Source organism: Vombatus ursinus, unplaced genomic scaffold (assembly GCF_900497805.2).
Source record: "Vombatus ursinus unplaced genomic scaffold, bare-nosed wombat genome assembly UNPS02014797.1, whole genome shotgun sequence".
Lineage (NCBI taxonomy): Eukaryota > Metazoa > Chordata > Mammalia > Diprotodontia > Vombatidae > Vombatus > Vombatus ursinus.
The window spans coordinates 6,467,702-6,493,443 of record NW_020954575.1 but is presented as its reverse complement, the minus strand read 5'-3'; the positions used below and the strand labels follow the sequence as shown (position 1 = coordinate 6,493,443).

At 41.1% G+C, this 25,742-nt stretch overlaps 1 protein-coding gene across 1 annotated transcript; it reads right to left on the bottom strand.

Annotated features, from left to right (window-relative positions):
* Positions 1-1,779: 1,779 nt before the first annotated feature.
* MRPS23 (mitochondrial ribosomal protein S23) lies at positions 1,780-5,846 on the bottom strand. Its single transcript, XM_027870469.1, has 5 exons — positions 5,662-5,846; positions 4,304-4,474; positions 2,836-2,913; positions 2,495-2,621; positions 1,780-2,104 (listed from the first exon to the last, which is right to left on the bottom strand). The coding sequence occupies exons 1-5, from the start codon at positions 5,703-5,705 to the stop codon at positions 2,081-2,083; spliced, it is 444 nt and encodes a 147-aa protein (XP_027726270.1). The 5' UTR covers positions 5,706-5,846; the 3' UTR covers positions 1,780-2,080.
* Between the last annotated feature and the right edge of the window lie 19,896 nt (positions 5,847-25,742).

The following is a 25,742-nucleotide window of genomic DNA, read 5'->3' as shown; positions in this document are numbered from 1 at the left end:
TGGACTTAGCCAAGACTGATGTATTCCTCAATGTCCAGAATGTGCTCCCTCTGCAAGTGTCCTGGTTTCCTTCAAGATTCAGCTCAAATCCCACCTTCCACAAGAGGCCTTTCCTCTCTCTCCCTTCCCTCTGAGATTATCTCTCACTCACATGGTATGTGTCTTGCATATACAGTTGTTTGAATGTTGACTCCCCCATAGACTATGAGCTCCCCGAGTGCAGGGATCATATATTTATGCTTTTCTTCATATTCCCAGTGTTCAGCCCAGTGCCTAGCATATAGTGAGTGCTTAATACATGCTTACTGATTATGCTGAGTTCAGCTGTCATTGATTCTTGCATATTGAGTCTGTTCCAATGATCTACTTTCCCAATTTTTAAACAGAGCTACTAAGTAGCTCTGATGACTATTACTTTATGATTGACCTTTTACACTTCAGCGTTCTCTGTGGCATACATTGGAGTGCTAAAGCCCATAATAGGTACTCAATATCAGATTAATTTTGCCCAAATTGGCTGCATACATGGTACTGAATTGCCCGGGTAAACTGCCCTTTTAATTTTGCCTTGGCAGCAAAGAGTTAACCAAACTATGGGCCAACACTTTATTTTCTTTTCTTTCCAAAATTGTCTTGTAGATAATGGGAATGCCTTTCAGGGTCAGCCTCTCCCCCAAACCTGAGGGTTTTTCACCATCAGACTACCGGCCTGTTTTATCAAGACACTCACCAATAGAAAGTTTTACGAGAGAAAGCCAGAAACTTTGCATCCTAGACAAAGTGTACCTGCTGATTACTTCTATGTTTTGATTCTTCCTTACTGCGAGTTCCCTGAGGGGAAAGATTATCTTTTCTACATTCTTATTAATTTCTTTCCATATTTGGCTTGGCATTAGTACTTTTATGGCATTATTATAGTAACTATTTATTGAAGAAAATAAATTCACTCCCCTCACTCCCCTTCACTTAAGCTCTAACAAGAAAAGTTTCATGCAGACGAAATTTAAGATGGGTTTTTAAAAGGATGAGGGATATTTTTATTTGTTCCTGAATAATTTCATTATAGGATAACAAGGGCAATTACTGTAAGTTCAAAATAGCATTCTGTTTGCTTGTAAGTGGTGTGGGAAATAGATGAGGAGGTTCAAGAAGTAAATTTATAAACATATTTCTTGGACTAAAGTTTCACAGTCAAAGGTCACATCCTTAGCACAGTAAAACAGCTAAATCTGGGGTGGAATGCTTCCTTTTTTAGGAGCTGGGAGTTTGTGTGTATGCTTCAAACAAGTCTGTCCCTTTCTCTCTGCCTGGACTGCTTCCAAAGACACTGTCTAAATTCAATCTTTGACTAACTGGTATTCTTCAAACCCCTTTTCGTGGGACAGGAACTGAAGTTACAGCCTCCAGCCTCAATCAACCATGCGCTCAGCTCCCTGGCTATTACTTTACAAAGCATGTCAGCCTGGTCTTCCACAAAGAAGGCAGTTAACTCTATGGCAACAAATACAGCAGGCATCATTTCGGGAGAGTGATAAATGTGTCATGGAAACACCCTGAATCCATATGAACAATTAACTGACAGATTATCAACTGATCAAAAGACAGTAAAGAGCAAAACTCATTCTATCTACAAACACTGAAATCCAACCAAGCATGTAAAAAAAAATCCATTTAAAAATAGTGTGAGCCTATATACGAGGATTTTATCAGACTATTGACAGTTTCAGGTTGAACCTGTTTTATAGTTAAGCAGTACTACAACATAAAAGTTCACATGACTGCTTGCCAGGTTTTGAGCTTTAATGAAAACCCCCAAAGAGGGGTGAATATACAAAATTCAAGTGTAAATACTTATAAGTTAAGAAATATTTCCCCAGTTCAACTGTGAAAAAAAAATTCAACATTGATCTACTGTGTATGGTTATTATGAGATCAGGCATTGATGGTACACAATAATAATAAGTATAATTCAATGGTGAAGAAACAAATTCTTCAGCTTCTCTTCAGTGAACTCCAAAGGCTGGTCATACGGGGTTATGCCACTTTTCCTCCAATACAGTTCTGATCTGAAGTTCTTGTTTCAGGTTTCTGACTTCCCTAAATGCTAAAAAGACAGATTAGCAACACCAGATGTGAGTATGTCACAGATGTAAACATTTTTACCCACATTAATGAGGTAGAGGTTTATAAAAGAGCTGCCTTAAATACACAGACAACACATCAAAGCTTTGATATTTGAGGTCAAACCCCATTAAAATAAATATCATTCATTACATTCCAACCCCAGTTGATGACCCATATCTTTCAAGCAATATTCAAAACAATAATACTCTAATACATTCCTTAGCACTCATTGTAATAGGATTTGACCTGTAGTTTAAAAGTGAAACCAGCAATTGGAGGAAAAAAAGTGAAGTATAGGTGGAGAAGAGGTCTAAATCTTCTCTGATTTCTCTGACAGTGGACTGACCCAAGCTCAGTATGAGATACTTACAGTCGCTCCTTCTCCTCTTCGTCTTAAAATAATGCCTTCTGCCAATAAAGCCTTTCCTGTTTCCACAAAGAGCTTATCTTCATCTGTTTCTCCCTTTTTCTGCAGTTCAATATACTTCTCCACAAATCTGAAAGTCCAAGCAGTCCCCTCTCAGATATGCACCTTTTCAGTTTTTCTGTGCCAGGAAATTATACTTTCTTTGCTCAGCTACTAAAGAACACCAAGCATACTTATTAAACATCCCAACCTCTTCTTCCCTTAAGTGAAACTCATACAAATAAGCTCATCGCACTGCCAAACGACTTATTAAATGTGAACTGATACACATACAAGTCTCTTACCTTTGGCAGGAAGATTTAAAGTTCGGGTTGAAAAGATCAAAAGTTCTGGGACCAGATCCATAAACTGAATAGTATTTCCTAGAGAATAAAAATAGGTGTTATATCTCTAATTAGAAATCAATGTCAATGTCAATGACTGATATATGAGAAAAAATAATCATTCAATCTTTGAGAAGCATATAATACAAAACAGCTCACATGTTGCTGTCAGTTCCTACAGACAGCAAAAGAAACATTTTAAGTTATGCTAGCAGTTTGCACTTCTTGGTGTTCAGCTACGTGACAGAGCATTTTGAAAATGTAAAGGAACTACATAACTGCAAGGTATTATGATGTTAATATTATTAACAATGATATTCAGTAAAAATCAGGAGCTAAGGGACTACCTGCAATACTCCCCTAAAATGTCACCTGCTCCTTTGTCTTCCACAAAATCAACAGGCAAAAATCCCTTAATGTATAATGAAGCATAGAGACTCTTAATTAAAACTGCTTCCCCTCCAGTGCCTAGCAGTGTTTGGCACACAATATCTGGTCAATAGGTATGTGTTTTATATTATTGTATTAAAAAATTAGTGCAATGGAACCCAGTAGAATGCTGAAGACCCAACTATTTAAAACCCCAAATAATAAAACCAAATTTCTCTAGCTCCTTTCTATGATTTTCTCAAAGTAGGGATGGAACATCCCTGTTCTTCTGACTCAAAGACAGATGAGATTTTATATATATATATATGCCTTATCAGTGGAAGAAATATGACACATAAAATTAAAGTACAATGATTAGTCATTGTCTCCTAGACCAAAGAAATAAGAAATATGAATGAGGTGTCCTGCAATGGTTTCACTGAGGCAAGACCTTAGGTCACAGTGCTTCTGAGAAAAGGAGCTATCTGGATCCGAGGAATTTTCCAAAAGGGAGAAATGTTTTTTCATTAAGCTGCCAGTTAAACATTCCTATCTACTAAGCCATGATTAAAAGAAGTGAATGTGGTCACAATAAATGTCTCATATCACTATTCCAGAAGTTATTTCAGGCAGTTGCTGATAGCTCTCCAATTGGCTAGGAGACTTCAAAAAAATTCAATCCTAGTCCTCTAAGTTTAGGTCCCAATTGCCACGTGTTCACTCAATGGCCATAAAGCCCTTTTCGGGAAGGATGGAATGAAAGGTTCTGAACATGTCTTTGCACTTTAGTTAGAACTGTTGTGTTAAGGGAGGTAGAGCTCATTTAATTCTTTATCAGCTGCTTGATTCTAGATCCTCCTTTCTAGGCCTTCTGTCTTTCTTATATAAAAAGAAACTGATTTCCTAGTCTGAGATTGGATCAGCAAATTTCTACCTCAATTCCTTTCTGAAGTCTAGTTCCTATCTACTATTACTTAAATGGTTTCATTAAGTAGTAACTCAGTGATTCCCTCCTGGGCTTTGCATCTCCTTTCCCTGGGTGAGCAGTGTAATCACTCACGCTCTGATCCGATCTTCCTGGTACAGGATCTCAGGTACCAGATCTTTGGCTTTGCCATAGCGCAAGCGGGGCCTCCGGAACACAGGCTCCTTCAATGGTGGAAAGGCCTCATACACATCATACCACAGGGGCTTCTCCTTCATCACCCCAGCCCGCATCAGGTCCCGAGTCCTTAAGGGAAAGAATGAACCAGCTTGCCCAAAAGCAGGTTTTGGAAAAGACCCCAGGGGCTACTTTTTGTCACAAGCAATAACCACACATCCCAGCCCCAATAGCTGGGGAGCCATGGGCTCACCTAAGGTCCATGGGTCAGGGAACTGATCCCTCTACCTCTCTACGTGGTAAGAAGTACAAGAAACATCTCTCAGGATCATAGGATTTGGAAAAGAACTTTGGAGGATCAATCAACAACCATTTATTAAGCATTCAGTGTGCGTCAAGTCTGTGCTAAATGATGGTGATACAAAGAAAAGAAAAAAACAGTTCCTGCCCTCAAGAGCTCACCCAGGAATCACAGACCTGGAAGGGCTCTCAGAGATCATCTAGCCTAAGGGTTCTTAACTTAGGGTCCTTGGAGAGATCTCAAAGGGACTGTGAACTTGGATGGGGGAAAAGAAATTACGTCTTTATGTTCACCAACCTGTAACTGAAATATAACAATTCCTTTCACTGATTTTTTAAAAAAAATTATTCTGAGGGGCAGCGTGGATAAAGCTTCTGTCTTGGAGTCAGGAGGACCTGAGTTCAAATCCAGTCTCAGACACAGAAACTTACTAGCTGTGTAACCCTGGGCAAGTCACTTAACCCCGATTGCCTCAAAAAAAAAATTATTTTGAGAAAAGATCCATAGGTTTCAAACGAGTCCATGACACACACACAAAAAAAGGTTAAGAACTCGATCTAGTGTACACCCCGCCCCCCCCCCACACACTCTCTAGAGAAATGTAAAGTGAGGTCGAGAAGTGAAGTGACTAGATCAATGTCAAAAGTGTTAAGTGACCCAGACAACATTTGGAGCCAAGTCTTCTAATTCTTTCCACCATACCATAATGCCTCTCAACCACTCGCTCATTTTACAGATGGGGAAACAGAGGCCAAGGGAGATGCTGTGACTCGCCCAAGGTCCTGCGCACAGGCTAGCTAGTGACACAACGGGGACCGGACACCATGGACCCCGGCTCCAAGAAAAGGAGCACTGCCAGCCCAGAAGGGTGCCCGCCGACTCCGGCCCAGGAAGCGCCAGGGGGTGCCCCCCTCCTTTCCATGGGGGGTTCTGGAAGCCTAGGCACCCCACTCCCCACCCCCGCCCCGGGTCTGGCCCCCGCAGACTGAGCCCCGTGCGCTTTCCGCGCACACACCGGGTAAAGATAGTGCCAATGGTCTCCAGCCGGCTTCCCGCCATGACGACCCCCACAAGAGACTCCCCGAGCCAGCTCCAGCAGCCAACCGCACGAGTGTAGCTCGGATAAAGCGGAGAACCGGAAACGGAAACAGACGCTAAGGGTCAAGAGAGGCCAGAGGTGGTGCGCGCGCCGATCCCAGCTTCGGCCTCGACTCGTCGCTAGGGAGGGGGAGGGGGCGGACCCGAGCACGCAGTGGGGTACGTTGCCAAGCAAAAGCAAAAGATGGCCGAGTCCATCAGAGAAACGGGGGTGGGGGGAGCGTCCGTTCCCGCTCAGGCAGAAGTACTAGATCCCAGAACCACCAAAGGCTTGGGCCAGGCAGAAGTAATGGAACAGCGCCGAGTGTGACGTGGGGAAAGGGCTTCGAAGGTAGAATGTCCGCGCTGGACTAGAGAACGACCTAAGCCGAGCTCTCTCGTTTTACATGTAGAGACGAGGGAAAGTCTGCAAGACCTCATTTCCCAGGAAGCCCATGAAGCATACTCATTGGGAGAAACTGCTTGGACTCTATTTCCCAGGAGGCCACAGAGTGAGTGGCTAAAGACTCTGATTGGTGAAAAGGCTTCTGGGAGGCGGGAGATTTAAAAAGCCCGACGGGCGCTGATTGGAGAATAACTAAAGCACGTTATAGTATCTGCATGGAATGGGAAAGACGGCTCTCTAAGGAATAAAGAGAAGTATGGGAAGACTTCTATGACTTGATGCAGGGTTAAGCTTGCAGAACCAGTTTCATAGAATCATAAATGTAATCCTGGAAGGGATCTCAGAGGCTATTTAGTCTAACCTTCTCATTTAATAGATGAGGAAACTGAGTCTCTGGCCTTGGTCAAGTGACTTGCCCAAGGTCTCTAGGTAGTAAATGACAGAGATGGGATATGAGCTTATCTTCTCTCACACCTGCTACCTTGTGACCTTGGGCAGGTCACCTCCCAGGGTCTTGGTTTCCTCCTCAGTAAAAGGGAGGGAGTGGAACTAGCTTTGATCCCTTAACCTGGGATCTCACAATACCAAGCATATAGATTGAGTGCGATTATAATGGCCAATGCCTTCTCTTCCTTGCAGAGATAGGAAACTATAAGTGTGCAATACTGCATATTCAATGTCAGACAGGGCTGATTTCGAACTGTCTCTCTCTCTCAAAAAAAAAAAATCTCTGTAGCAACAGATAGCTCACTAGGTAGGATCACCTGCTGTAGTATTTCCATTTCAGGGGAACATTAAAGAATTTTCATAGTAGAAGAGTCTAGGTTACAATGATATTTCAAGGTGTAAATTGCTAGGACCAGCATCCTCATAACTCTTCATTGAGCAAATTGTTTATGTTAGTAGCCTCTGTAAATGGTAAGCTACATTGAAAGGATTTTTTTTTTCAGGTTTGTTTTCTTTCTCAAGGTCTAGGATGCATTCTGACAGCACTTTACTATACAAATTCTACTACAGACCAGGCAAATTGATTCAAGTAACCATTGTACTACTGTATGTAAGTGTCATACAGTTTTTGTCTCCTACTAAAGTATACTTTATAATTGTGGATGTTGAAGTGACATTGTCACATTGTCATTGTGTATTTCATATTTGTGAATGAAGGTGGGGTGGAATTGAAGCCTCACCATAGCTATTTAGTTATTGGATGAATGGTGCTTAGTATTAGAACTTGACCCCCATTGAGGACAGTGGGATTTGGAAGCATCTATTGACTGTACAGTTAATAATACTAAGGACTTTACTTTAGATATTAAGTAAGATATACAGGAAGGAAGGCAAAGCATTAGATTACTGTGTAAGCTGCTGATGTGGAAGAAAGACTTTAGTACTCTGCATTTTTTGGCACAAACCTGTCAGAGACAAATTCATTAATTAATTAAGTTACAATTCTAAACATCTCTGTTCAAAGAGAGAAGTTCAAATGGACAAAGACCCTCTAGCCCACATCTCTCTGACCCAAGCCATTTTTTAGTTATAATTTATAGGGTTCAATAACTAAGACAAAATCCATATTCAAGATGAAACAGAAGTACTAAGTGTAGGTAGCAGTTTTGATAAATCAAATAAAAGATACTTAACTTTTAGGGAACCTGGAGAATTATTTTTCTAAAATTGTGCAGTTGAGGAAAGTGGGATTGCTCCTGATTGGGTTAATCAAAGAGCTTCTTCTCCTAGTCTGATCATTGCCCTAATTAATTAAGTGGATAGAGCACTGGACCTGGAGTCAGGAAGACCTTTGTTCAGATTTGGCCTCAAATAGTTACTAGCTTGTAATCCTGGACAAGTCACTTAACCTCAGTTTCCTCATCTGTAAAATAGGGATAATGATAGCACCTACATCACAAGGTTGTTTTGAGGATAAAATGAAATAATAACTGTAAAATGTTTAGTACAGTACCTGGCACATAGTAAGTGCTATATAAATGTTAGCTATTTTAATTTTATTTTTTTATTTTTAAATTAATTTCAGGAAGTAATCTTTCCTGGGTGAATCAGGCCTCTCCATTCAGAAATTGATTAGGACTTTCATAAGAATGAAGCCAAAAAGATTTCACTGCAGGACATTGTCTCATCAGAATTAAGTACAGAAAAGGTTTCTCTTCATATGAGACAAAGGACTTTAGCAAAAGACACTGAGAAGATATTATTTTTTAAATATTACCAAAAGAGGGATGTTTGAGGGGAGGAAATGAATGCTCAGTGTGCTTCTACAGTGGAAATTGTGAGGCATTCCCACAGTCCCCAAAAAGTACATGGAGGGGGGAGGGAATAGTGAACAGAGTTGGAAGTTAGTTTCTATACCTGCTACTGCTGAGGAAGAGTTTGTGAGCAGGTTCAAAGCCTTCATGGTTATTAAAAGACACACTGAAGATAATGTACAAATCCTGCTAGTAGGGGAGACACTTTTAGCAGCCCACTAGTGACCCAGTGATAATATCCTCCTTAGTAGCTGTTGAAGGACCCAGTGGCAACAGTAACAAAGGTTAGCCCTTGGAAAATTTCTATCAATAAAATGGAGGACCTGAAGGAACTGTTCATCAATAGCATCATTACAGAGTTCCATAGTTCATGTGCCTAACCCATAGTAGTAAAATTAAAGAAAATTGAGAAGATATGGATTATGTCAACTATTGAACTCTGAAGGAAAAAAAAAAAACTAAGGAGATCACATTCAAAATATCCTGACCTATCTGCTTGGCTAGTCAGTGGTTTTCATTGTTGGACAAGCAAGATGGGAAATATAAGATCCTCGTGACAAAGAAAGATTTTTTAAAAAAAAGGTGGTCTTTATCTGCTTAATGAGATTTTAGCAGTTTGAATACATGTGCTGAGGGATTTCTGGGGATCCAGTCTCTTTTGAATAACTCATAGAAAATGGTGGTTGGTGACATGAACTTCTTGGAGATTTTACCTGATTATTTTATCTTATTATGTCTGGATGCTCTCATCGTATTTAAAAAGATGTTGAAAGAGCATGAGGAAAGGTCACTGATGGTGAAAGCTCACCTAACCTGACAGTTCTGCCTAGTTCTACGTAACCTTTGTTAATTATGTGGGTTGTATAATATTTAAGTAGGAAGTGAATACTAAACCTGAGAAGATAAAAACATGTGTAACCTAACCAGTCCCAAAAATTTATCAGAGCTGGAGAATTTTCTAGGACTCAGACTATTAAAAATTTGTGAAAACTGTATCATTGATGCTAAATATCTTGATGGTCATAGGTATATGGTTGAAAAGAACTCAAAACAAAAGGGTAAAAAATGGCAACATAGGCTGAACTCTGTCTCACATTTTGTACATCATTGGGATGAGAAATCTGAGCGGGCCATTTGGGATAACTGCCTCACACAGGCTCTGGGGTTGATTTTGCAGATCCAGGGAACTCCTGTGTGCCATGAATGAGCCTGGGGTGCTTGGGAGCGGCTTCTTACAAAGAAAGTAATGAACAGCAGAAGCCAGTAAAGGATAAATACAAATAGCATTTGCAAGTAGACTCACTGGCAGTGAGGCTCTTTATCCCATCTGTGACTTACAGTTCTTGGCTTTGAAGTGGGCTCTCACAGAAAAGTTCTGAGACTATATATATATGTATGTATGTATGCATTCTAAGCATGGATGGACAATAATCCACTGACACATTTTTATGTTTTGTTTTGTTTTGTAGGCAATTGGGGCTAAGTGACTTGTCCAGGGTCACATAGCTAGTAAGTGTCAAGTGTTTGGTTTGAGGCCGGATTTGAACTCAGGTCCTCCTGACTTCAGGGCCGGTGCTCTATCCACTGCGCCACCTAGCTGTCCCCAGATTTTTTTTATAAGTGCTACATTGGATACTTCCAGCCCTGGTGGTTTAGCAACACTGGCCAACTATTAGTTCATAGTGTATTAATGACCAGGAGAGACTAATGTCAATGCAAATGCCCTATATTGCAGTACCTAACCAACTGAATTCTTGGATAATACCTATGGGAGGATGAAGATAATCTTTGGCATGCATGTAGCCAGGCTACTAACCGAAGGAAGTACAGTGGAGAGCCTGAGACTTCTCCCATGGAGTGTGTCATCAGTGGGTATAAATATTTTAATGATGATTCAATCCTCCTTGTCCTGCTTGTCCCTAGATGATTGATGGCAAGGGCATCTGTAAGATGCTGTGAAAAGTGATGCCAAGTGAGGCCAAGAAAATAAGATGTGAACTGAGGAACTCATGTTTCACTACCAAAAGGGTGCTTTACTGTTGAAAGGATGGCAAAAGTTGGGACTGTATGCCCTAATCAGAAGGTACAAGAAGACGGTTGATACTACCCAAGCTCAAGCACTCCATGGGTTTGGACACTTGGGCCAATAGAAAACTCTAGAGCTGGTTCAAAATAAAGTTTAATGGCCTAAGCTGGCAGAAAAAGGTATATGGGAAATATGAACCCTGTGCTCTGTATTCAAAGGAAAGGGCTATTTATTTGACTCTGTTGCACAACAAGTTATGTTATTGTTCTGTGAATCAACTTGAAAGGCCTAAATCATATTTGACTCTTATTTTCCTTCTATGTGATAGTCAAGTATTCATATCTAAAATTTATTTTTCTGAATATTTCGCCTCTTTCAACTTCTGGTTTTCCCACTAGGGGTAGAGAAAGCATGTTCAGTTTCTCCTAGACTACTGCCCCACACCCTGTTTGCAGATGTCCTGTGCCAGGCCAGCTAGGGAGCATTTCATTTTGAAACAATGATGAAGCCACAAACCTTGGGGTAAAGACTTTATTGCACTGTTTCTCCACCACTCCCTCCAACCCTACTTTGGGCACTAGCCCCAGTGAAAAAAATCAAGCTGTGTCAGTACTTTCCCTGCAATGCCTGAAAGGTAAACAAATACCCCCACTCCCACCCCACCCCATCCCCAGACAGAGCCTTTGAGTCACAGAGTATTAGGGGTAAGACTGAGGCAAATTTTTTAAAAATTGGTTAAAGTTTAATTTTCTCAAATAAATAACAACTTTTAGTGCTGGATTTATGGTTCAGTGATGAAGCTGGTATGTATGTGTATGTTCAAGTTGTGTCATGACATTTGTGATTCATTTGCTGTTTAAATATGTGTTCACTAGCATTTTAAAAGTTAAATTGCATATGTGTTTTCTACCCCTATTAGAATGTATGCACCAGCTTCCAGGTCATGTAACCAACAAGCCAGCAGGCTAGATGTTTTCTCCAGTGCTCAGTAAGTCTCAAAAAAAGAGGGTGGGGGTGTCAGAGGTAAAAAACAATTACACTGAATCCATAGGACAAGAAAGCAAGAAGCCCAACAAAGTAATAGCCTTATGAATTAATACTGGAGAATTCTAATCCTTGAAATTCTCATGTAAGGAAATAATACAAGAAAACCTCAGATCTTCTGAATCTTCTGAAAAATAAAGCACGAACTGAAAGAATCTGTAGAGCTCCTTCAGGAAAAAAAACAACAAACTATTCTTCAAACTACAAGACAGTGGTTAAATTTACCAAATCCAAGACAAACAACAAATTCTATAAGCAGCTAGGAGAAAGAAAGAAAAGGAAATTTTAATAATGCAAAACTACTCTGCATCCATTGGAAATTGCAGAAGGGAATAGAATAATATATTTTGAAACTCAAAGGAACTCAAGATGCAACCCATGATGATATGCCCAGCAACCTGAACACAATCATCAGTCAAATAAAGGATGGATAAGAAAAAGAATATAGAAATTTGAGGCATTGTTGTAAAAAAATTAATTTGGTTTCAAAGCATTCATTGCTCCTTTCTTTAACAAGCTACCAAGTTCAGAAGAATGTGGGAAGAAAATTATCAGGTTTCTGATTCTATGGATAATGGGCAGAAGTTGACAACTTGGTTTAAAAAAAATTTTTTTTTTAGAAACTCCAGGCAACAGAAAATATTCTTTGAGTTTGGTACCAACATACACCTAAAAAGTTTATAAAATTTCTAATTATTAATTAGTTGCTGACTTACATCCTTATAACCAAGAATGAAATTCAGCATAAGATTATTACATAAATGTTTATGACTTCGTATATTAGTATGTGAGTATATCTGTGTGAAAAAATCTAAATCCTGCTTCTAGGTGAAAAGGATAGCTGGGGGAAAAATTATTGCAGGCACAATTCTGTTACTGTGAATTTGACACAAATCATGATAGTAGGGAAATTAGGCCTTTATGTGATTCTGAGTAGAGCTTTTTAATCAGTTTGTAACTTAAATTTATATCAATGGCATATTGCATATATACTGAATTCCATGGGTTCTTTTTCCTTTATGGTGAGCGTGGGTGTACTCCATCAGAGACTGTTAAGAATCCAATCACTGAATAATTTGGGTACATATACCCAGCATTCATTACTGGTGCTACTCCCCTTCCTCCCTCTCCTAGAACCAGAATTGGCAGAGAATTAAGGATAGGGTTATCTCTATCCCCTTCCCTCTCTTTCTTGTTGCTGCTTCTTATCTTTGGAAAGGATGATTATATGTTGGTTTATTTTGTCTCTCCTTGTTTCTCCCTCTCTGTCTCTCTCTGTCTCTGTCTCTTTTTCTGTCTCTGACTCTGTCTCTCTTTCTGTCTCTGTCTCTCTGTCTCACTGTCTCTCTGTCTCTCTTTCTCTCTCTGTCTCTCTCTCTCTGTGTCCCTTTCTCCTTAAGAACCTTAGTTCTGTTCATTTCCCTACTGTGTATTTATCTTCTCTGCATGACTCTGGTAGTTCATGAACTGCTATTAGATGTCCCAAAGGTTAAGTTCCTTCTTCAAAGTAGCAGTCTCATTAGGCTAATTCCCATTCTGATGAAAAATTATTTATATACTTGCCTTGAGCTAAAAATTCCCCAATGAAATCATTGAATACAGGATCATAAACTTAGAACTGGAAGAGATGTTAGAGGTCATTTTAACCAACTCCTTCACTTATAGATGAGGAAACTGAGGCCCAGAGAGTAACTTGCCCAAGGTCACACAGGAAGTGGAAGAGGCAAGATTCAAACCCAGATCCTCTGACTCCAAAACTGAAAACTCTCTACTGCACCATGCTGCCTCCCATATTTCTTTGATGATAGGCCATATCACTTCTTTCAAGTCTAACATTAAGGAACCACTATTTAGCCCAAGGGACTGGGGCATTTTGCTGACTTGCCTGAGAGCTCTCTGTGTAGACCCAGGTGCACAAGTCAGACCAAATTCTGTCCGAAGAGAGCCTTGCATCTAATAAGTGGTGGACCAGGTCACCTTTTCTAACACTCTTAAAGAAGTGTTGGCTTTTGGGGCAACTAGATGGCCCGGTGGATAAAGCACTGGCCCTGGATTTAAGAAGACCTGAGTTCAAATCTGGCCTCAGACACATAACACTCACTAGCTGTGTGACCCTGGGCAAGTCACTTAACCCCATTGCCTAGCCAAAAAAAAAAGTGTTGGCCTTTTAAAGGCTCCTTAAAGCACTACCCCCCCCCGCACCTCAGATATAAATTATTTAAAATCTAGGTTTAGGCTTTTGTCTATGGTCTCCCCAAAAAGGAAGAGTAAAGTGGTGCTGAATGAACAACACAAATCAGGTATGGGATTATTTCTGCAATACCAAAGAAATAGTAGAGCTAAAACAGTAATAATGCACATTGACAGAACAATTTAAAAGACAGTTCAGTTAACAACTTCCCTATATGTTACAATCTGCTGAGAGGCTGATACTCAAGCCTCATCCTAACAGAAAGCAGTGTTCAAGACTGCTGGCCAGGTATTTTATATTTCACCTTTACTCTGCACTGTTCAAGCAACTCCAGTACTTTTCATCTCTGACTCACCCAAATATTGAATCACCAAGTCCCTGAAGTCCTCACAAGTTTTTTTAGAGAGCTCCAGGCATGCAAGCGTACACTCGCACACACACACACACACACACTCACAATTTAAGGTTTATAAAGCACTTTTTTTTTTTACAACAACCCTGTGAGGGAGGAAATGCATATGTATACCTAGATTATGGTTGGAGCATTGGATTTTGAACTAGAGACCTGGATTCAAGTCCCAACTGCCTATATGATCTTGAACAAGTTATTTACTCCCCTTAGGTCTCAGTTTCTTCAACTTGAAAATGGGAGAGGGAGCTGGAGTAGGCTCCTAACAAGGACTCTTTTAGCTTTAAATCTGTGCTCCTACAAAGAATTGCTCTGGCACGAATTTAACAATCTGCATAATTAACATCTTATTACTGTATGCTTGCTAAAGTTAATTCCTGTTTTCAGAGAAAGGCCTGTGACAATACAAGTTTTTGAACACAATCTGCCAAGATGTCCTGTTGCCAAAGCAGAAAGAGCCCAAGTTCATGAAACTCTTAGAATGTGTTTAAGATAAGTATACATCTATTTATTTTCCTAAATAGCTCAGGAAATTTAAAAAAAATCTTTTTGAGTTTCCAGATACTGGCATAATTATAGTCTTGTGTAGATTTGACCCAGCTTATTGCTTTTGTCAGTGTACTAATGTTATATTTGCCTGTGTAAGCTGAAAAAGAGCTAAGGAGGCTAGATTTGGAATGTTAAAGTTAAAATCTTAAAATTGGAGAGAGCAGTCCTATGACTGGAAGCGTTGGTTTGTCTTGCTTGAGGGTGTCGTAGGTTTGGAAAGCATTATCTCTGTACCAGGTAGACCAGAAGACTTTATGATGATGGCTTTAAGATATCTCACCATAACCACTCCTTGTGATTTTTTTTTTTCTGTTTATTTTAACCTGTTTTATGTAGCTCTAGGAACTATTCAGATAAGAATCTGAGATAGCCATTTTTCTTACAGCCTCAGCCTTGACCCAAAGTAACATTCAGGTCCCCTAACTTTCTTTCCATCTTTGGTTAGCTTTTGCAAGTTGGTAATTGATCACGTCTCAAAATGTGTACCCTCCTGGACGTAATTCTTCAATGACAATTGAACAAGGACAAGAGCCCTTATGGTTAAAATTGACTACACATACAGTTAAGAAAGAAGTTCTAAATAACAGAGTTAAATCCTAGAACAATGAACTTGCAGGAACTCCAATCTCCAAGATAACAGATTCTGCCTTAAGAATGCAGGAAAAAAAAAAGGCAACAGAAAAGAAAACCTCAGTTCTCAGTTTGGATAAATGAATGTAACACCCCAGCAGATGTCACTGTGGAGGGCCATTTGGATGAAGATCACTTTTCACTCTCCTCCAGTGGGAATGGGCAGAATTAATCATGCTTATCTCTAGCCCCCCACCCCAGACTTGGGGCAAGGATCCAAGTTCCACTTGGCTTCCCTTATCTGCAACCTAGAAGGCTTAAAAATACCGATTGTAAGTAAAATTCATAAAACATTCTGAGCCCCGAGGTAACCTACTAATTGACAAGCCAGGAGGGTAGCCCCTCAACCAGCTGAATTTGTACTAATCAGTTATCCACAGGTTTTCCCTCTTAGGGCAAAAACACCGACTCAGTACACAGCTAAAATTGTCTTATCTTTATCTAGTAAGCCATTTTTTAAAATGCAAATAATTAGTAAGCAAAATTGTAAATAGCAGAAAAATACTTAGTAATGAACTATATCTTCCTTTGCATGCAGCAATAAGATGTAAGGGAGAAGCAGAGAGGGGTGTAAATTCATAATTGTTCCAATTCACTCACTCCTTCCTGGACTCTCTTAATAAGCTGGGTGGTGAACCAAGGGGGTGAGGGGGGTGGGGGGAGGCTCCAACTACAAACAAGGCTTATAATCAGTTTCCTGCTGCTGCTGCTGCTCTATCTAGCTCTCTTTCTCTGTGATTTCTCCTTCCCTCCCTCCCTCTCTGTCTCTCTTTCCCACCTCTTCTCCTCTCTCTCTCTCTCTCTCTCTTTCTCTCTCTCTCCCTCCCTCTCTCTCCCTCCCTCTCGAACTCCTCCAATTTTATCCCTCACATTCTCTCCAGAAAAAAATTTTAAATTGTCATCATAGTTTTAAACACTTGACTCCCCAGTTCTGATACCCCAATAGATAGCTTTGTGTCTTCCCCAGGTGGAAAGAAATACAACTCCCAGGATCTCTGCTGACTTAAGGCCACCCTGCAAGGCAACTCAAGCCATGTCAGAATGACTATTATAAATGTATCCATACAGATCTAGCTTTGAAACACAGATGTGGAAAGTCAAGACACCTGAACAACCTTAAAAATAGGGGAGGAAAGGTGGAATTGCTCAGTCATAATAGTATCCAGAGTAGTAGGGTCATACTTAGCAAGAAAATACTGTATCCACAATAGAAAAGTGCAGTAGCCTGCCTGGATAGGGCTGCATCTAGAGGCTAAATAATAGCCCAGTTGTGGAGGCCCCAGGGGAACAGAGGTCACCTAGAGAACCTGACTCATTAGGAGCTGGAAACAAGACCATTGATCCATGGAGTCAAGACTGAGTCTGCAGGCCAGTAGGTCTGAAGGTACAGAACTGATAGGCACTGCAGAAATGCCATGGCTGTCTGACCAGGGAGCAGGCTAACCCGGGGATAATGAGTAAACATTTGTGACCAGAAGATACCCACTAGCGGAGTATATAGAATGTGTACTTTTTTAACTAAAATTTTTATTGATATCTTTTTTTAAGGCAATTGGGGTTAAGTGACTTGCCCAGGGTCACACAGCTAATAAGTGTCAAGTGTTTGGTCTAAAATCAGATTTGAACTCAGGTCCTCTTGACTTCAGGGCCAGTGCTCTCTCTACTGCGCCACCTAGCTGCCCCAATATCTTTTGTTTTGATATAGCTTTATTTGCCAAGATATGCCTTTTGTAGTATGGTTCCTTGTAACAAAGAATAAAAAAAGATCAAAACTAACCCACATGGCAATTGAATCCATTACATACAATATTCCACACCCATTGTCCCCATCCCCGAAAGAAATGGAGGGAGGCACATTCCCATATCTCTTATTTGGGGCCATTTGTGGTCACCATAAAGCCACAGCATTCAGTTTTGGTCTTTAGGTTGTTGTTTAATCAATGTAAATGGACTATATTGTATATCATTTTGCTAGTTCTCTTCATTTCTCTCTGCATCATCTCATGTAAGTCTTCCCCTTCTCTATAGTTATCATGTAACTAATAATCATGGGGCCCTGTGTATGTGTGTGTGTGTGTGTGTGTGTGTGTGTGTGTGAGAGAGAGAGAGAGAGAGAGAGATTGAGAGGGAAGGAGAGGGAGGGGGGGAGAGAAAGAGAGGGAGGGAAAGAGGGAGAGAGAGAAGGGGGGGAGAGAGAGAGAGAGAGACTGACCCAGAGGTGCCGGGGCACTCACCTTGTCTCTCTTTACAATCAAGGAATCCTCTTGGTTCTGGACCCATACATGGACCAGGTTCACTCCTAGGGAATCCAGACCCTCTAAAGAGAGGGGTCAGGCACTTTGGTCTAGTTGTCTCTATCTTTCTACATTCCTATCCTGGAGCTCGTGGAAAAATTACTTAAAGCTTAGATTTGGTTCCTATCTAGGGCCTCCCAAAAAGTGGGAGTAAAAGGGTACTCAGTATACAATACAGAATCAGGTATAAGACAGCAATTGATTTGCTTTACATAAAAGAAATGCTAAATACACACAAGTGTGCATTGACAAAATTTAAACAAGCCACAGCAGTAACATAAATAGTGTTATACTCTTCCAGGATGTTGAGATTGAAACTCCAGAACATGGAGCAGTTTGCAGGACTGCTGAATAGGCATTTTACATTTCACCCTTCTCCATAGTGTCCCAAGAATTCCCTCTAGATCCAGGTCTTTTGGCAAGCCCAGCCAGGATTAGGGTTCATCTTTCTGCTGGTGGTCACCCTTTGTGATGCACCCTTTTGCTGGCAGTAAGTTCTGAGGCAGCCACATTTTACTTATCATCCTTTGAGGTTCAACTCAGGGCCATTAGACTGTGAGCTTCTTGAGGGCGGGAATTGTATTCTACCTCCTTTTGTATCCCCAGTGTTCAGCAATGTACCTTGGCCCAAAGTAATCACTTAATAAATGTTTATTGATTGATTGAAGTCCCTTGGAAAGTGTGCTCTCTCTCTCTCTCACACACACACATACACACACACACACTAGGTGGCACACTGGTCTGCCTCAGTTCCTTCACATGTAAAATGGGGATAATAATAGCACCCGCCTTCCAGAGTTGTGAGGATCAAATGAAATTGCAAAATAAATGCTATTTCTTATTCTAGGAGCTCAGTGATAAACACATAGCTCAGTATTTCCAGGGACAGCTTCATGGGTGCCCACCAATTACAGAATGACTGAACAAGCCATTGTATATGGCTATTCATTGTGGTGGTGGTAGTGGTGTCATTTCAGTGATGTCCAATTCTTTATGACCCCATTTGGGGTTTTCTTGGCAAAGATACTGGAGTGGTTTGCCATTTCCTTCTTCAGCTTGTTTTAGGAGGCAAACAAGGTTAAGTGACTTGCTCAGGGTCACACAGCTAGTAAGTGTCCGAGGTCAAATTTGAACTCATGAAGATGAGTCTTTCTGACTCCAGGGCTGGTGCTCTGTGCGCTATGTCACCACCTAGCTGCCTGTATGTGGATGTAATGAACTATTACTGAGACCTGAGAAACAATGGATAGGAGGAATTCAGAGAAATGTGGCTAAACTTGTATAAACTGGTTTGGAAGGAAATGAGCAGACACAGAACGACAGTATACACAGTGACTTCAAGAATGTAAATGAAAACAAAAATAAAGGAAGTATGAATTCAGAGTCAATCAAATGACCAGTCTTGCTTCCAGAGGGCTTCTCTCCTTTTGCCAAAGATGTGGGGCCAAGGGTGCAGAGTGTGTCACAAGCATGCATCGTCAGACCTAGCTTCTGAGTGGACTGGCTTGATTTAACTTTTCCTTTAAGACAAATAAGGGTTCTGTCAGGGAGTGTGTTGGGAAGTGACTTGTCTAAAAGGCTTCAGTAAACTTTTTTTTTTTAAGTGATCAGATTAGAGAGACAGTATAATATAGTGAAAAAAAATATTACCTATGGAGTTGATGGGCCTGCATGTAAGCCATTCTTACTACTTATGTGACTTCGGGCAAGTCATTTATCCTGTCTGGGCCTCAGTTTTCTCATCTCTAAAATGGACTTTGATGATCTCTATATTAGAGTTCTTTTAGAAGGCTCTAAATCATGGGATCCTAGGATAATGAAACTGATAACAAAGTAGAAGGTCTAGGATATATGTACCCTTTTCATTAATAGAGGTATCACTCTACGTGGATCTTTCCTCCTTCTCAACGTCTGTGGCCTCAGGAACGTGCTTTGACACTTAGCTGTGACTCTGTGCTACCATTACGGTCCTTGTCCTGGTTTTGGCTATTCCCGTTCCTCCCCCAGGACCTAACACACACTACTTAGTAGATGTTTGTCGAATGAATGTGTTCTCTTGGCCCTCTCACCCTCCTCCCAGTGGTTTCCTTGAGGGCAGAAATCAGACCATTTGGATATCTCCATAATGCCCAACAAACACTAGTGCCTAGTAAACACTGCATATTTGTGTCCTAACTGTGTAAAAGAATTGAAGGAGAGAATGCAGGAGGTTAGAAGACAGGACCAAGTAGAAAGGGGAAGAGAATATGAGGGAGTGAGCTAGATGAGGAGACAAGGGAGGAAGGCTCCTAAGAAGGAAGGCATGGTTGAGCAGTGGAAGGACCCCTGGAGCCTGGAGTCAGAGGACCTGAATTCCAATCCTGACTGACATTTATTACTTATGTAACCTTGGGTAAATCACTTCTACTATCTGGGCCTTGGTTCTCTCAATTGTAAAACAGGGTGATGACTGGATACCTATTAAGGTCCCTTCCAGCTCTGAATCTATGAGACAGATAGGGGAAATGCTGAAGGCTGGTTACTCCTCTCATTCCCTAACCCCCTATGCACCCAAAAGGCCAGGAGGAATAGTCACCATTCTCCTTACTGCCCACTGCCCCCTCTGGAGCCTCCTTCAGCCGTCCTTACTCAGCTACTCTCTCATCTGAGGTTCACCCCATCCAGATTCTTCCTGTAGTGAGCTACCAGCTCTGAGGCTATTATCCCTTCTTTCTCTAGGAATTCAGTACCCGGCTCCCAATCTTCCTCTCCACCCCACAATCTCTGCCTTCATACTAGAAACTTCAATATATGTGTTGATGTCCCCTTCCAGAACCCTGGACTCCCAGTTCATCCACCTCCTCGATACACACACACTTCCCTGTAGCTCAGTCACTCACATGGGATGACCATAGCTTAGATCTCACAATCACCCATAACTGCCATTCCTATTATTTTGAAATAATTCCTTTCAGATAATAATCTCCTGACTTTCCACCTCAGCCTCATTCCTTCCAAACTATTCTTTCTCCTTAGCGCAACCTTCAGCCCCTCATCCCTTCTTCTTCACCCAGTCTGCCATCCTTGCTCTGGCTTCATTTTCCTCCCTTAACGTGGCCCAAAGTTAACCAATTCAATTATACATTGTCCTCCACCTTTAACTTCTTGCCCCCTTTTCCTAGTACCATTCATTCTTTTCCATTCTCAGTCCTCGATCATCCTCCCCTGTCACCTCCTCCCCTCCACCACACACACACACACACACACACACACACACACACACACCTTCAGATCTTTTGTTCATCTTCAGAAAGTGCTGAACAGTGCTGGAGGAAGTCACAGGACCACAGATTTAGAGTAGGGAGGGTTCTTGGAGTCTAACCCTCTTATTTTTCAGATGAGGAAACTGGGATCCAGTTAAGTGACTTCCCCAGGGTCACATAGCTACTAAGTATGTGAGGTAGGATTCAAAATCAGATCTTCATTTCATTATGCTGAGTAGTTCTACTAGAAATTCGGGTCATCCCATCTCAACTGGGCCCTTAGTACTGCACAACAATGATTTGGTACTTTCTTGTTCTCCTCAGCAGCTATCAAAAACCTTTTCTTCTCTCCTCAAGCCTCCAACACCATCCTTCTCTCTCTCAGTAGATGTCCAGTGGGTGTCCTTTACTGAGAAAATCTAGACTATCTATGGTAAATTTTCCTCATTTTCTCTATTCCACACTGAAATCCCCCACGTACCTTCACCCCTCTTCTCCTCTTCTATTACTGCCTCTGAGGAAGAAACAGCACCTCCATTAGCCTTTGATCTTTACAGGAGTGAATGATCCAAGGCCACCCTTTGGCACTGGCCAAGTAATCTTGAGGCTGGCCTCCCAGGGAAGATTTAAGCTCGTATAAAATGAGTTATTATTCTATATGCCTGTGTCCCTTTCTTTTGTTCTCATTCCTAAAGATGTCCTCTTCTTTCCAAGGCCACTTCCTCTGGTGTTGCTCTCAGTTCCACCTCCACCCAATGCCTCCAGTAGCTTGCCTATGAATCTTTCCCCTTCTCTCCTTTTTCATCTTCTATCTTTCTCTATCTACTGGCTCCATTCTTGTTGCACACAAATTTTCTCAGTTCTACCCCAGCCTTAAAGAAATCCTTCATTTGAACAAATAAAACAATTTCTACAATAAAAACAACATTATAGAGGCAAACAATTTTGAAAGGCTTAAGAACTCTGATTAATGCAAAGGCCAAACAACCAATGATGTAGCTCTGCTGGCAGAAAATTGAGAGGGTGCAGATTGAGACATACGCTTTTGGATGGGACCAGCACAAGAATCTGTTTTGCTTGACTATGTATATTTGTTACAAAGATTTTCTTTTGTTTTTTTTTTAATGGAGGTGGAAAAAAGATAAAATAAAAATGGGGGTGGGCGAGGGAGAGAAAAAATAGATTTTTATTCATTGAAAAAAAATTTTTTTTAAATCCTTCATTTGATCTTGCCAAATCTATATCAAGCAGTCTTCCTATGTCTTCCTTTCCTTTTACTGCCAGACTCCTAGAAAGAACAGTCAGCATTCAGTGCCTCCACTTCCTCAAAGTCACTGCAATCTGACTTCTGGAGCCTGAGCCCCAACCCAACATTCTATTGCAGCTGCTGTCTCCAAGGTTACTGGGTTCTTATGGCCTTTTCTCAGTCTTAATCCTTCACCTTCTCTGCAGCTTTGGACACTGTTAACCATGCCCCACCCCCTTTGACATTGGTCTCTCCTCATTCTCCTCCAGTCTGCCTCCTGGTTCCTCATTTTTCTTTGCTGAATAATTTTTCACCTCCCACACCCTTGGCATGGGTATCCCGTCAGGGCTGTGTCCTGGTTCCTCTTCTTTGCTCTCTCTATATTCCCTCGGTGACCTCATTGGTTCCTTTGGGTTCAAATATTGGATCTATGCCAATGACTCCCAAATCTATAGACTTAGCCTTGTACTTTCTCTCTCCCTTGAACCTCAGTCTTGAATTGCCAGCTTTCTGATGGACATCCCGTACCTGAATGCCTCATAAGGTATTTCAAACCCAACATTAAATTCAGTTCAGCAAAATTATTTACTAGGTGATGAGGATAAAAAGACAAAAATGAAATCATTCCCGTCTTCAATTTACATTCTGCTTAAGGGATACACCATAGGGTCATTGAATCATACAGCTTGAATTGGAAAAGACTTTGAGATCATCTAATCCAAACATCAGATTTTACAGATGGGGAAACTGAGGCTGAGAGGATATATGACTTGCCAAAGATCACAAAGGTAGTATGTAGAAGAACCCAGGTCCTCGGACTTCAAATCCAGCACTCTTTCCCTTGGGCCTATGTACCAAGATTAGTAAATATAGAGTAATTTTAGGAGAGAGAGAACATTAACAGATAGATGGGGTCAGAAAGGGCTTTCTAAGTTTCTTTGCCTTCTGCTTATCTGTGTATATACCATTTAGAAGGTAAACTCCTTGATGGCAGAGATTTTGTCTTCCCTGGCTCTAACAGACAACAAATGTTTACTGAGCTGAATTGAGGCTAGAGATGGTCTCCTAAGCTCAGCCAGGGGTTACTGTTGCTTCCTTCTGTATCCCTTTGTATCTTCCCCAGGGGCATGTAAAGGAGCCAACTGCAGAACATGTGCTTCATCTTTTGCAAAGCATTTTCCTTGCAGTCCTGCAAGGGAAGGGACGCAAATACCACCATTCCTGTTTGTTGCCAGGCCTGTTAAATGGTCGCAGCCGCGATTCTTTTCAGAGCTCCTGGTTTGTGTTTTCCGTGACTGTTCTTATGTTGTGTATGAGGCTAGGTTTGCTTCTTGGAAATTGTAACCACAAATGCCATCCTTCCTCTGGGGAATGTCACTGAATTGATATTGCTTGCCAGAAAACATATATACATACACATATTTAAAGATAGATACATTATGCCTCTCCCGGTTAGGATCCTTGTGTTTTAGAAGTCTGTTCCCCTCTTCCCAAAGAAATCTGGCATCCACAAACCCCCTCCAGGGGTACATGAATCACTTTCGGGGGGCATCCATTAACTTGGATGGAAAAAAAGCGTCTTTATTTTCACTAAATTCTAACTGAAATTTAATATCTCCTGTTAATTATTATAATGTTATATATATCATTATATATATAATATAATGTTAAACATTATTCTAAGAAGGAGTCCATAGGCTTTACCAGACTGCCAGAGGGGTCCGTGATACTCACACAGAAAGACAAGAATCCTTGCCCTAGAGAATATGAGTTAGCCTTCATAGGTAGAATCCCCAGGGAGATGGGGGGAGTTATAAGCACTTTGATCTTTCCTGGAGGAACAGCCCAAGAGCACCCTCCAGCGCTGGTCAGGCAGTTTTGAGGCTGGCCTCCCAGGGAAGATTTATGCCCATATAAATTGGCTACTATCTATCATTTTAATTGTTTCTCCCTTTGTTCTCATCCCTAAAACTGGTTGAGAAGTCCCTCCTTGTTTCCCTAAGCACAACCTTGTAGCCTAGCGTCCACCCAGGCCCCAAATAGTCCTGTGTCACCTGGGGCTAGAGAACCCTTTCCTCTCCATCCCTCTGGTTAGCTAAACTTGAGTAAATTGGGAAACATTCTAATTCCTCATCTTCTTCCCTTTGGCCAATTAGTGTGCTCAAAGATCTCAAAGCATACATATGGAAACTGAGGTAACAGAATATCTAACTCTCCACCAATCACCATCCTGAAACCCTTCCCCCCAAAGGATAGAGCATTCTTAAAACATTTCAGAGATGGAACCTTTACTGTACAAAAAGAGAAAGGCAGGAAGCTGTCTTTGAAGCTTCTACACCACCACCTAATCTGGATCCAAATTTGGGGGACCACAGCGTCCCAGTGCCATCTTTAGTCGTCTGTAGAGAACATCCCATAATAAAGTTTCTTGGGACGTAGAAGTCTCATGTACAGTGAAATGACTTGCCCAGTGACTTGCTACAGCTAGTAAGTGCCTGAGGCCGGATTTGAACTCAGGTCTTCCTGACTCCAGACCCCAGCACTCAGGGAGTAGCTACCCCTTGTGTATAGGCTTCCTCCTTTTTCTCTTCTCCGTTGTGTATTCAGAGTTACCACATTATCATTCCCAGAGAGGATTTAACTATCAAAGGATCCAAAGATCTTGGATATAACTTCGACACAGAACAAAAGAATTCACACCAAAAGCTTCCAGCTAATTAGGGCAGTGAGTGGCCCTAATTCCCCAAAACAAAGATTCCAAAAAGTTAAGTGACTTGGCACCAGTCAGTGTTGGAATTTAGACCCAATTCTAATTCCATATCCTATACTCTTCCCACTACACTGCACTGACTTAAACAACACTATACCAGGGGGCAGCTAGGTGGCACAGTGGATAGAGCACCGGCCCTGGATTCAGGAGGACCTGAAATCCAATCCGGCCTCAGACACATAACACTTACTAGCTGTGTGACCCTGGAGAAGTCACTTAACCCCATTGCCTAGCCAACAACAAAACAAAACAAAAAAAACAAAAACAAAAATACTGTACCAGGAGCCAAGAGACCTATGCCTGTGTTCTAGCTTGGCCATTAACGAACTCTGTGGTCTTGAGTAAGTCATTTCAGTTTCTTTCTGTACAAATGAGGTAGTTGGACTAGATGCTGTTCATTTGAAAAAGATCTGGGAGTTTTCACATACAACAAAGTTCAATACAAGCCAACAGCATTGATTTGGCAGCTTAAAAAAAAAGAGAGACCTTTGGCTACATTAAGAGGGGAATAACCCACTATATTCTGTCCATGTCAGACCCCATTATCTGGAGTATACTATTCGAATCTTGGTGCCATATTTTAGAAAAGACCAATGTCTTTCATTACATTAACTAGAGGAAATTATCCCCGAGAGTGTGGCCAAATCGGTGAATAATAATAACAATAATAACTAACATTTATATAGCACTTTAAAGCTTGCAAAGCATTTTCCAAATATCTTATTTTGCCCTCACAAGCTTGGGTGGTAAGGCATTGTTATTATTATTCCTCATTTTACAGATGAGGAAACTGAGGTGGACAGGTTAAGTAACTTGTCTGAGGTCACATGACTAATAAGTAACTGAAGTAAGATTTGAACTCAGCTCTTCCCGACTCCAGGTTCATCACTTTGTCACCTGGCTGTCTGGTGAAAGTCCTCGAGATCATAGCACACATGGTTTAAGTTTAAG